Source organism: Oreochromis aureus, linkage group 12 (genome assembly GCF_013358895.1).
Source record: "Oreochromis aureus strain Israel breed Guangdong linkage group 12, ZZ_aureus, whole genome shotgun sequence".
Classification (NCBI taxonomy): Eukaryota; Metazoa; Chordata; class Actinopteri; order Cichliformes; family Cichlidae; genus Oreochromis; species Oreochromis aureus.
The window spans coordinates 3,335,222-3,347,297 of NC_052953.1; the positions used below are offsets into that span (position 1 = coordinate 3,335,222).

Consider the following 12,076-nt stretch of genomic DNA (forward strand, 5'->3'; position numbering starts at 1 on the left):
CATTTAACTTCATTTGATGTCAGGCGAGACATAACGTACAGCATTCATGATGTAAAGACAGGTAGCGCCTTTCAGTGAGTAGAATAAAGTAGTAAACATGTACCATTCAGCTTTCAGCTACTAAATACCAGCTTTTAAGGTGCATCATGCATGTAAGCAGAAGCAGCTATTTGTAAGGACAGGATATGATGGCAAATGATGCATAATGACTGCTAAAGGCCACAGGAGCCACTTTAAACCCACTTAACAACAAGAGCAAACACCATCTGTCTTTATGAAGCACTTCTCTCACCTAATTCATGCTTCAACTAAGTTTTCTCTGGTTTTTTTGGTACAAATTTTTTATTCCTTATTTTGAAAACGGTAGCTGTGTGTTACCACAGCTCCCACCTCCCCCACTGATGGACGTTGCAGAGGCGTCATGAAGATTGATCTGCGTGCTGCTGCTATCATCCATCACACTCCACGTCTCTTCCAAGTTAAGGACGAAATGTTATCACTATTTTTGAGTTTAGTATTTTTTTATTTTGACACCTAGTTTCCAACTGCTGATGAAGACTGTGTGAAGTAAGCTCTGAAGAAGTATGTATTTTCATCTCTAATGACAGCTTTGTGTTAGGTGCCCTTTCTAACACCCATCAGGATTTTGGGATTCATCTGCAGTTACAAAAAATGGACTCTATATACCTTTATTTCCAGCTGGTCGTTGTCTCCCTCCTGTTTTCTGCCATCCCGCTGCACTGAAATAAAATCATTGAATTTGTTGAGATTTCTTTCTGTTGTTATGCATCTGTTGCCTGAGTATCTGCATGTAGCGTATTGAAACAGTGGGATTGCATACAAGTCTTTCAAAACATTTTCTATATTTGAAAGTTTAAAGAAAGTTCAGAAAAAAACAAAAAGCTCATAAATAAGTGCCTGAATGTCTGTTTTCTTGTTCATTTAAGTATTTCTTCTTGTATTCTATCCCAGACAGGGATTTAAATCCTTCTGACCTGCAGGTCTTTATCAGTTTATCAGGTACCACATCCCACATCCAAACTCTTTAAGGGAATAAATGATTAATGTCATCTAAAGGCATTTAATCTAAAGTGAGAGCAAACTCAGATTCCAAGGACTTTCACGAGGGAACACATGGTTTATAACGCTCTCAAACATGGATTTCATTCATTAATTTAGGAATTTTGCATTTAAATGTTGCCCACAGATGGAAGGGCTGATTCCTGAGAGTTTCCGATCTAACCTGTCTGAATCATTGCTGATTTGCTCTGAGCTGTTTGCCTCTTTGGTTTGATTCGTCTGAGCCAGTGTGAAAGCTTTTCACTCCGAGTCTGTCGCAAACCAAACAGCAGAAAATGTGGTTATCAGTGTGGCTTCAGTCAGCTCAGTGTGTGAAGGCAAAGCAGACCATCACTGTCTGATGATGGATGTTTAACTTTAGCTAGAAGTCATAAAATGAACATTTCCTCATGTGTATGTTAGGATGCTGACACGGTACCTGGTTTATTTCTATTCTTTCATAAAAAGGAGAAACTAAAACAGCAGGCCACTCACTCAGTAAAGTTATCTGCTGTGGTCACGGGATGAATGTAACAGACTAATCTAAACAGTATGGACACATGATTCAGCAGGTTTATTAGCACCAAGCATTATTTGCTTTGTACATATTATTTATGGAGTATGCTGTTTCTAGCGTTTGTGTTGGGTGGTTAGGTGCAGGTCATGGTGGTGCTCACATTTCGAGATGATCATCACAAAATTCTTACACTGTCAGAGTTTGTTTCCATCTTTGAACAGACCGAATCAGCTGATCCTCTCTCACTGTGTGAGCTGGGACCATCATTCTGGAGCCATGACCAAAGGAAGTCACATGTAACATACAGTCAGTGAAACCCGTTAAAGACACCAGGCTCTGTGCTCCAGACATGCAAAACTACGTGTGTAAAAATAAGCAATGGCACGTGATCATGTGATTTTTAAAAAAAGCATTCATACTTACAAAACATATCTCATCAGTTAGGGTGGGCGTTACTGTGAACACTGAAGAAGCAGGTCTGTCTGATTAGGAATGTTTGAACGTCTCAAATTAAATGTGACTGGATTAAAGTACTAATACTCCTGCTATTTCAGATAAAAGTAAAAAGCTAAAAGTATGACTACGTTTGAAAGAATCATTGTTAATAGGATATTTTAAAGTCAAGTGAGACGGTGGAGGTGATAATAAAGATGTTGACATGTGCAGCATTGCTGTGAATGTAAATGCATCTGTAAGATGCTTCAGTTTCAGCAGATTTAAAGTACAATTCACAAAAGCAGCGTGAATCTTTATTTTTTGGTTTGCTGTTAATATATGTTAATTTTATAGCTCTGACTTTTCCACTTGTGTTATGAATTGAAGTTGTAAAAAATAATGAAATCCTTGTCGTCGATGTTTATCTTGTATTGCTGTTCTGCTGTTTTGTAATGTATGGTTTGTCTCTGCCTGTGAGAGCAGGTTGGGCATGGAGCACGATGGCCAAGGCAACCGCTGTGGGGACGAAACGGCGATGGGAAGCGTGATGGCCCCGCTGGTGCAGGCGGCCTTCCATCGATACCACTGGTCAATGTGCAGCGGGCAGGAGCTGAAGCGATACATCCAGTGAGTTCATAAACCTCCACAGTACTCCACATCTGACAATCACGACTCCAGAGCTCCACCTGGGATGCGTAAATCTAAAAAAAAAAAATCTCCCAAATCTAAGAACGTAAGTTAAAATTGGGCAATGTTTTATTAAAAGCTCTATTAAACAGCAACCTCCTCAGCTACATACATTTGCTCAGAGATGTTGGGATGGATGAGTAAATAAATTCTCAATAAGACCCGACAGTCGGATGCTGGAGCAGTGGTTTCAGATGCAGTGACGTGCAGCACAGAGGGATGGATGGGAACGCCACCAAATTAGGAGGATGAGTTTGGCACATCTTAATGTTGCTCCATGATTTTGACTCTTGGAAACGTATAAAGGAGACAAGCAGGCTGTTTGTTGGCGGTGGAGTGTCAAAAACGTCAAATCAATCACAGCCCAGTAAGCAAATTGCATTTTACAGCTCAGTAGCCAAAATATAAAGAGCTACATGGTTGCTCTATCTGCCCCATATTTCATACTCTGTTTGTCCTCAGCATGCATTCATCTTATTTAGTGTTGTCTACACTCACAACAACAGTAATGTCAATGTATTTTATATCATAAGATAGAAAATCAGCAAAAAATATATGAAGAGGAAGCCAACGATCTGTGAGCAAGCACAACAAACCATGTTTTAGAGTCACAACAAGGCAGGCTGAAGGTTAATAACAGAATAATTAACCTAATTCATGCAGTGTGACAGAGAGGAGACCCCAGAAACTCCCCTAAAGCACTCTAATCTGCTGAGACACTTTAGACTTTTACAAATAATATTAACCATCCTCGTAATAACTCTTGGCTGTTATTTGGGGAAAGAGCCATAAGTCTAATTTCAGTGTCACATAAAAATATCTTATTATTTACAGCCAAGTGCCAACATGATGAAAATGTCTGGCTCCGCCCACCAGAACAAATTGTCTTCTTTATGCTTCGTGTGTGTCCTCTGGTGTCCCTGCTAATAACTGTATAATGTGTTAACCTGAGGACGTCTGCGCTTTGACACAAGCGTTGTTGGCCTGTGTTCAGTTCATTGATTTTTCTTCTTCTCTCTGTAACTGACAGGGAAAGCTTAGCGGAGCGTGGACACAAAATTATTGACAGAGCCTCAAAGAGGATGACAGTGGCAGTGTGCAATCAATCACCAAACACCTACCGTGATTTTTTTCTGGCTTTTATTGTGAATGGTGCCTTTTGTTGACAAAAATCAATGTATAGCAGGAAAAAGTTGCTGCGGTATCTCAATATGAAGACTTTGTGAGGCAGCTGCTGAGAAGAACTTTAATGAGAAGTTTAAAAATCATTTCACATTTTCAAAAGGCACATATGCCTGCTCTGTCTCTGCGCTGGGTTTAGCTGTGCCCTGTGAAAAAAACAGACAGCCAGGCTGGGATTTACTGCAGCTGAGCCGCTTCTCACCACCTGGCTCTGTCATTAAATTAGGAAGTATATGCATAAATCTCAGTGGGAAAACAAGCAGTTTCTGGATTTCTCTGATAGCTTTGTGCCGCGTTCAGGTAAAATCAGAATGGTCAAAAGTTAAGAAATATTGAGCTAAATGTAACAACAGAGGGGCGTATTTAGCCTTTTAGCTTTCCTTTGGGTTTGTTTCTTAATAGTTTGCTTAATAATTAGATTTTGCACTGACGTCGATGGATGGATTAAACGTCTCAGTTGAAAATAGATTCCCAAAGTCAAAATATAATTATTTTTTTAATAAACTTTAAATTCATGGATGTTGAATTTCTGTCCTTTCTTTAACTTTACTCTAATGAGTTACTTTGTAATAACAAACCACATGCAGCGTATAACAGACGGCTTTTATAGCATCTGCAAACAGCAGAGCAACAAGTCATATTCTATTGTTATATTGAGCAGGTTTAACTAGTGTTCATGCAACAGCTTGAGTTGCTGCAGGGCCTTTAAATTCAATCATCCATTAAGCAGTAACTCCCACAATGAACAAACAGAATGAAGTCAAAACTATTAAACTAATTAACAAATGAAAACAATGCTTCCGGTTACGCTAAAATATCAACGTAATAGAGACTTGAGTTAGATGGATCATGTGTTGGACTGATGGTTTTATCTGCAGAGGGCTGATGATTGAGGGGATTCGATGCCTTTGCTCTGCTGCCTGGTTTGGGTTCACTTAGAGTAAATTAATTCGTGACAGCAAATAAGTAAAGATTATGCGACGGCTTGTGGCCACATCTAGGAGAGGATGTGGCCTCAGGCTTTCCAGGTACAGATCCCCTTTGAAATAAAGATCTCTAGTTTGTGTCAATAAAACTTTTTGGCCCTGTGAACTTTGTTTGGCTTGTTCAGAGTGAAAACACGAACCTTCATGTCCTCACAGCACGTATGATTGTCTCCTGGATGACCCCTTCAAACACGACTGGCCGGAGCTTCCTGAACTTCCTGGCATCAACTACTCGATGGACGAGCAGTGTCGATTTGACTTTGGGGTCGGCTACAAGATCTGCACTTCCGTGAGTAAAAAAAAAAAAAAAAATGTAATCGATAGCAGAAACCAGCTAAAATATATTCTATGGAAACTGTTGAAGAAGTTGTTTTGGCTTTTAGAAAAGACTCTTGGGATGAGCGAGCAGGGCTTTGCAGTGAGGTTTCTGCAGAAAGCTGTGCTGATCACAGCCGCCAGAGGAAACTTACTTTAAATCTCAGACGATCAGAATCCGTCTGCAGATTAGTGAGCGCTTCAAAAGAAGCCTGCTCATTTAACCTCAATCACACCTGTTATTTCCCAGGCCTCTGCAGATGGCAGGGTGATCATTGTTGTCCCTGTTTACTGTCATCTCTTTTCAGCAGGTCGGAGATGCGTAAATAACAGATAAAAATGAGCTTTTCCAGTTGTTAATTTTGTGAATACTGCGCTAATAAAAATCCAGATATGGTCAGTATAAGTTGTTGAATCTTAAGCTTTGAGATTTTGTTTTTGTTTTATTTATTTTTTTACTTACAACAAAAGTGAGTTTTAAAAAGTCAGAAATGCAGCAGCCTGATGAGAGGCAGATGTAATGATGTTGATCATGTGTCGCAGAAAATGTCACGCTCTACTCAAAGAAGCTTTAAACTTGCAGAGGACGACTTATTATTTTGGGAGCTGTAGAAACAGAATGAGAGTCTAAGGATTGGACGTCTGGCTAAGGCCATCACTCGATGTCTGGGGTCCTGACTTTAAACTGAGGTTGGCATTTCTTTGAAAGCATTTCGAAAGTCAACAGACTCCCGGTGATGCAGTCCCATTAGGGATGAAGGCTGCATTGTTTGATTTCAGCTTAAAAAAGAGGCCCAGCTGCTCTGTCTGAGGTTTAATAGGTTGTAGCTGACAGTTTTCGATGCCCTTTGTTCTCTACAAAGATCAGTTTTTAGTTCTTATTTTCTGCTTTGTAATTATTTGTTCATTTCACAAGATGATACACTGCTAAGAGGAGACGCCGTATGCCATTTTAAAATTTCCTTCCACGTCACCATCTTATTAACAATTCATCAGATGATCACTTCTGCTGTTTGTGAAAGTCTGCAGCTACATGCAGTGCTACAGAGCATTTCAGCAGTTTTCATCTCATTATTTTGGGTTTCCAGCCAGAGGTGTGTGTGTGTCTAGAATACATGCCGGGATCTCAGATCAACAAACTGAACATTTCCTCTCCAGCGTCAGATGGCAGATAGACATGGTTCGTGACTAGATGTGCACCTAATGCAGCATTTGGTGACTGTAGAGCAAAATATTCCCTGTAGATGTGAGACCACGGCCACAGCTAAGTGTTTAAATAGTGAACTTACTGAGTGTAACTTCCTGTTTGCTCTAAGTACGAAATGTAAACTGCTTGATTCAGGTTTGCCATGAATCTCTGTGCTCTGCATCAAATCTAATAAAAGGCCTCTTAAAGTGCTGAGATGAAATTAATCTAAACCGACTCATTTACATGATGGAGGTTTAATTTATTACAGTGCTCGAGGTTTTACAGACAGCAGGGATGTGCCCACCGAGAGCAGGTTGGTCATATACCGAGACCGCTTCCCTTATAGTCATGCTAATCTAATCTAATGCTCATCTAAATGATGAAAAACAGTTAAAAATGTATTTATAACACTTAAAAACATCACCGGCTATTTAAATTTGATACAACTCATTTCACATTACCTAGAAGAGAGAGACCTGGCTCTAATGAGAGCACAGAGAGTCTTTGGCTTGTGTTCAGGTTGATATGACCCGTAGTAGCTTTGTTTGTGTAAAAGTAAAAAATGAGAATGATTTTTTTTCTTACAGAAGAAATAATAAAGAAATAAAAGAAATAATGGTTTTCTTCAAAGGCACCTATTTTGCTTTTCCATATGTTGTCATATACTTGCAGTTCAAATGATGTACACTCATATTAAAAATAGTTTCAAACAATGAGCTCAGCATATGTGCAAATAGCCACCATGAGACAAAAGGACTTTGATTTTTTTCTTCCGTTGGATCTCTATGATGTCATAGAGAAGCGATGGTCATCTCAGGAGGCAGCTTCAGCTGCTGTGAGCACCTCACTTTCACCCAATTACTGTTGCCCTGTTATTTATGAGGGGCAGCCAATCAGAGGACTTTAAAGGAAGGCTCGTTTTCAGACAGAGGATGAACCAAGTGCAGGATAAAGATTATTTTCAACTATAGATCATGCAAAGCTGCTCTAGTAGTATCCAATAATAAAAAACACTGTGAGCCAAGTAGCTTAGCAACTTTCTTTTTACACCTCATGTTCAGGAATTATTTCCAGTGTGTTGTCAGCTTGGTGTAAAATCAAGCAAACATTTCTGCTTGATCTAAACTGAGAAGTAAACTTTATCCACTTGCTTAGTGCCGACGTAGGACAATTTTCTAATTTAAGTATGACTGTGCAATGACAGTAAAGACTTAAGTTCAACCTAACAAAAGATCACACTGTTACCTACAAGATGTTTACAGCCTGCAGCTGTTAAAAAGGAGAAGAAATCCAAAAGTGAAGAGATTCAAGACATGTCCTGTTGATCAGCCTCTTTAAAAACTCAGTTGGTTCAGTTGCTGTTTGCTATGATGTTAACAAACTCTTCCACAAAAGATCGATGCTAGCACAGATGATCACAATGATCACAAATTAGGCGTGTCATTGCCCAACTGAGCAGATTACAGCTGTTACAGCTTACTGGGCCATTCTGAAGCACTGTTTAAATCAAGTAGCCGGTTTAATTCCTGCATGCTTATCTGCATCTATTAAGGCCATGTTAGCTTTACACCCACATTTCTGGGTCACAGGATTTGCCTGTAGGTGGACCTGACCTGCATTTTGCCCCAGTTTTGCCTTTTTAACCGAACATCCACTGGGAGGTTCGGCCAGCGAAGGTAGGCTGCTCTGTTGGTTCTCAAAAAGAGTCATTTTTACCAAGAAGGGCTGAACAATCTACGATCCATATGGAGATTAAAAAAAAAGATTTATTAAGGTAACACTACATGCGCCCCGTATACATGTATACACCATGTTGTTTATGCTTTTGATGCTTCTCCTTTTTAGTTTAAACTTTTTTCCATCAAACAAAAGCATCAGGAAGGCTATAAAAGAGAAAAATGAAGTGGTAGTAGAGTAACCCTCAGTTTGCTTTAGCCTGAGGGTTTGATTTATAGAGGTCTTAGTTTAATCTTTATTAAAATCCCACACAGGGCCCGTGCTCGCAGTGCAGGCCGACAGATAAATGTGTAACAGTGACAACAACACAGTCCTTCAGAGACAGCTGATTATCTACCTGTCAGACCAAAAACAGTCCTGTAGTTTATGGCTGTCGTGCTGTAATTTCACAGAGAAAGTTAGTGAAGCTGTTAGATGTTAGAATAATAGAATCCCAAATGAACTTTAAAATGAAAGACAACTTCTTGTGTGTCTTCCTTACTCTGACCTCTTTTCTGGAACTGCCGAATCCTGAAAAACAATATTTTTTGGAACACTTGAAGCAAACAAACAAACAAACAAACAAACAAACAAACAAAAAGCAAACAAACAAAGCTACACAGGAACAAAAGACATGTGATGAGCGACCTTACTAACAAAACCAAAGAGAATCAGGCCTGAAGAAGTCAATGTATTGTCAAAATGTCATCCTGATGTGGAATGGAAGAAAGAATAAGAGCGAGATAGCAACATGGAGGTATTATTTTTGCTCCTTTATGCAGAATAATACCAGAAAGCTTTCAAAGAATTTATCATTGTTTTTGTGTCTCCTGATGATTGCCTCACAAAAGTAGGGAAAGGCAATTCAGTTGGAGCTGATAATGTTACATAAGGTTGCAGGAAAAAGCAAAATTATTGCCTCGGTTTTGTTTAAAAATCCATCTCTGTCCAGGTTAAACTATTTGCACACTAATTCTGCTGTTTCATAGAAGTGCCCCTCTGCATCAGGGCACGACTGCAGAGAATATCTGGCTTCCACTTACGTGTGCGGTCATTGTTCTTGAGTGCAGATTATTAAAAAAAGAAAATCAGATATTTCAGCGATGGTTTTCTGAGATGAACATGACTCGTTAATCTACTCACAAAAGAAAACAGTCTGCAAATGGAAACAAAAAGCATTCAAAAATCGTGTTTTTGCAAACAGATTCTGAATATTGATTAAATGTATAATGATTAGCAAGTAATCAAAATACATGAGCTGCTTGAACAGGATCCAAACACCCCGTGTATACACATCATAAGCAGACCGTCTAGGCCCCACTGGGCATAACAGGAGCTGCTGCACTGCACACGTTAAAAAGATTTTTGTTTGTTGTTTAGAAAAAGAAGTCCCTCCAGGTAATTGTGTTTATGCTGCTGCAAACAAAGCACCGGCTACCTGAGCAACGGAGATGTGGCCGCGGCTTATTAACCTCTGCAGATGTTCCAGTTTTATCAGCTGTGCTCTCAAGTACTGCTAATGAGGCGGACAGGGGAACTAATTCTCAATCCAGGTGAACTTAATAAGAAGATAGCTTCACACAGTCATTAATGTCGTACCAGTAACTGCTTTGGATGATGGCAAGACAGTGGAAACCAGTTTCTCCCAGAATCAACAGATGATGACACAAACATGGTGAAAAATAACGAGCGTGTTAATATTTGGAAGATAACTGTTAGCATGTAGCACACATTATAAACTGTGTATTGTCTGGAGATCAACAGCTGCTTCATTCGTTTCTCCTTAGAACCAAAAGCTTCTTGCATCCCACATTTATCTGCAGACGTGAAGGAAGCTGTTTGAATGTCAGACACTCACAAATGTACCAGTGACATCCATTCTTGAACTGTTGCACAGTTTCTTGTCATTGAGATGTTTTGGGCAGCTTAGCTGTCGCTTTTTAAGTTATCTAGAATTAATCTGATTGTCTGCTTAGATCCCTCAGAAATGTCTGACCACCTTACGTGACGAGGAACTTAATAAAAAGCCGTTATCAAAGAAACCCACTCGGCCCTCTCTGGTAGATAAAGAGAAGTGAGAACGAGAAATACCTACATACAAGTTTAGAGTGCCTCCCTCTTTTATCAGAGAATTTTCATTGTTACTTTTGTGCTGTGGGTGATTATGTTCATTTCTTTTGCACCTTAGTTTATCAAGGACTCTTGGATATTGGATATAACACAAATTCTTATGTTATATGAAAAGAAAGTCTGATAGATACTCATTCTTTTGAGATTTTTAAGTGACCATATTCTGCTCACTCGGTTAGGCAGCACAATGAGCAGTAGAGATATTCTGCAGTTTTATTTTTATCTATAGTGTGCCATGTTTTCTGTTGCCTTAACGTTTTTTGCTGTCTGTGTTCCAGTTTCGCACATTTGACCCGTGTAAACAGCTGTGGTGCAGTCACCCAGACAACCCCTACTTCTGTAAAACCAAGAAGGGGCCACCTCTCGATGGGACCGAGTGTGCACCTGGAAAAGTGAGTTTGTCTATTAGACCTACATACAATAAATCATGAGCAACACTATAAGGGCACTGCCAGGAAAAATGCTGGTGGATGGTGGAGATGGTTCGTGCAGTGCTCAGATGTTGTTGTCGCAGCTTCTAGCTGCAAGGGAATTAATGGGGTTTAAGCAGAGACTGTATAACATGGATGGACATTGTCTCCAGGTCTGAAAAGTGGAGCCAGTATAGAGGTGCCTTAAACATGCATGCTTTCTAATGACCAAATAGCAAAGTGCAAATAATTCAGACTGTATAGAAGTCTATGAAAACATGACTCTACTTATCCTGAGGACACAGAGCCTCCTGGGACATGGATTCTTAGCTCTGTGGTCTTGATCACGGGTTTCAAGCCATTCAGGCAGCACAGTGTTAACATTGTAAATTACTGTCCCGATTTAGACAGGAGACCTTCTCTGCTGGCTTACTCTCCCCGTCTCTTTTTGCCTTCTCATCTCATGTAGTGGTGCTACAAAGGTCACTGCATGTGGAAAAACCCTAATCAGGTCAAGCAAGATGGTGCCTGGGGCTCCTGGAGCAAATATGGTTCCTGCTCACGCTCCTGTGGAACTGGAGTTCGATTCCGGACTCGTCAGTGCGCCAACCCTGCGTAAGTAGACAAACATTGATTAGATTCAGGGCGGCAGCAAGAATAATAGAAATAGTAAAGTATTTGAACAATGATGTGACTTTTGTCCTGGCTGCCTCCACCCCGAGCCACGTTCTGCCGGAGATTTCTTCCTGTTAAAAAGGAGTTTTTCCTTCCTACTGTCACCAAGTACTTACTCACAGGGGGGTCGTTTCATTGTTGGGGTTTTTCCTCTATACTACTGTAGGTTCTTTACCTTACATATCACGCACCTTGAGGCGACTGCTGGTGTGATTTGGCGCTGTATAAATAAAATTGAACTTTCATAATCTTCCCATTTAAAATCACCACTGTAGACAGTTAATTACTTTTTATTAAAAACCTGAATTAAAGGTGAACATCTCCATTTCAGACACATCCTGATTCTTTGATTTAGAATCCACTGCGGTGGTGTACAGAGATGAAATTATCCACAAAAAAGTGTCATTGTTCAAATATGATGAATGAGTACCATATTTGAATATGCATGATTCTAACTGCTAAAGCTCATTTGGATTGATGTACACCTTTAATGCTTATGAAACCTTAATGGATTAAAAGAGACGGTTTTACTTTGACCTTGGAACATTGTGCTTCATACTGTCTTAATGATGACTTTTCAATGAGACAAACTAACACTGATCACTTATGCTTCCTCTGGGGAAAATCACCTGTTCTCTTTTTAGCTGTCTCAGTGGTAAATTAAAGTCTGCATAAAGATAGGAAACAGGAGATGCACTGGTTTAGTCCTGAGGCAACCAAAAATCTGCCTGCCAGCTGAAGTAAAGCTCATTAATTTCTATGGAATATGCTGTTT

General features: G+C 39.8%; 1 protein-coding gene across 1 annotated transcript in view; it reads left to right on the top strand.

Moving 5' to 3' along the window:
• The window catches only part of adamts3 (ADAM metallopeptidase with thrombospondin type 1 motif, 3), a 184,556-nt gene that overhangs the window by 132,746 nt on the left and 39,734 nt on the right, over nucleotides 1-12,076 (top strand). Inside the window, exons 12-15 of the mRNA XM_031756603.2 lie at nucleotides 2,495-2,638; nucleotides 5,023-5,155; nucleotides 10,495-10,608; nucleotides 11,096-11,241. Coding sequence (XP_031612463.2) covers nucleotides 2,495-2,638; nucleotides 5,023-5,155; nucleotides 10,495-10,608; nucleotides 11,096-11,241 — 537 coding nt within the window. The remainder of the gene's footprint in view (nucleotides 1-2,494; nucleotides 2,639-5,022; nucleotides 5,156-10,494; nucleotides 10,609-11,095; nucleotides 11,242-12,076) is intronic.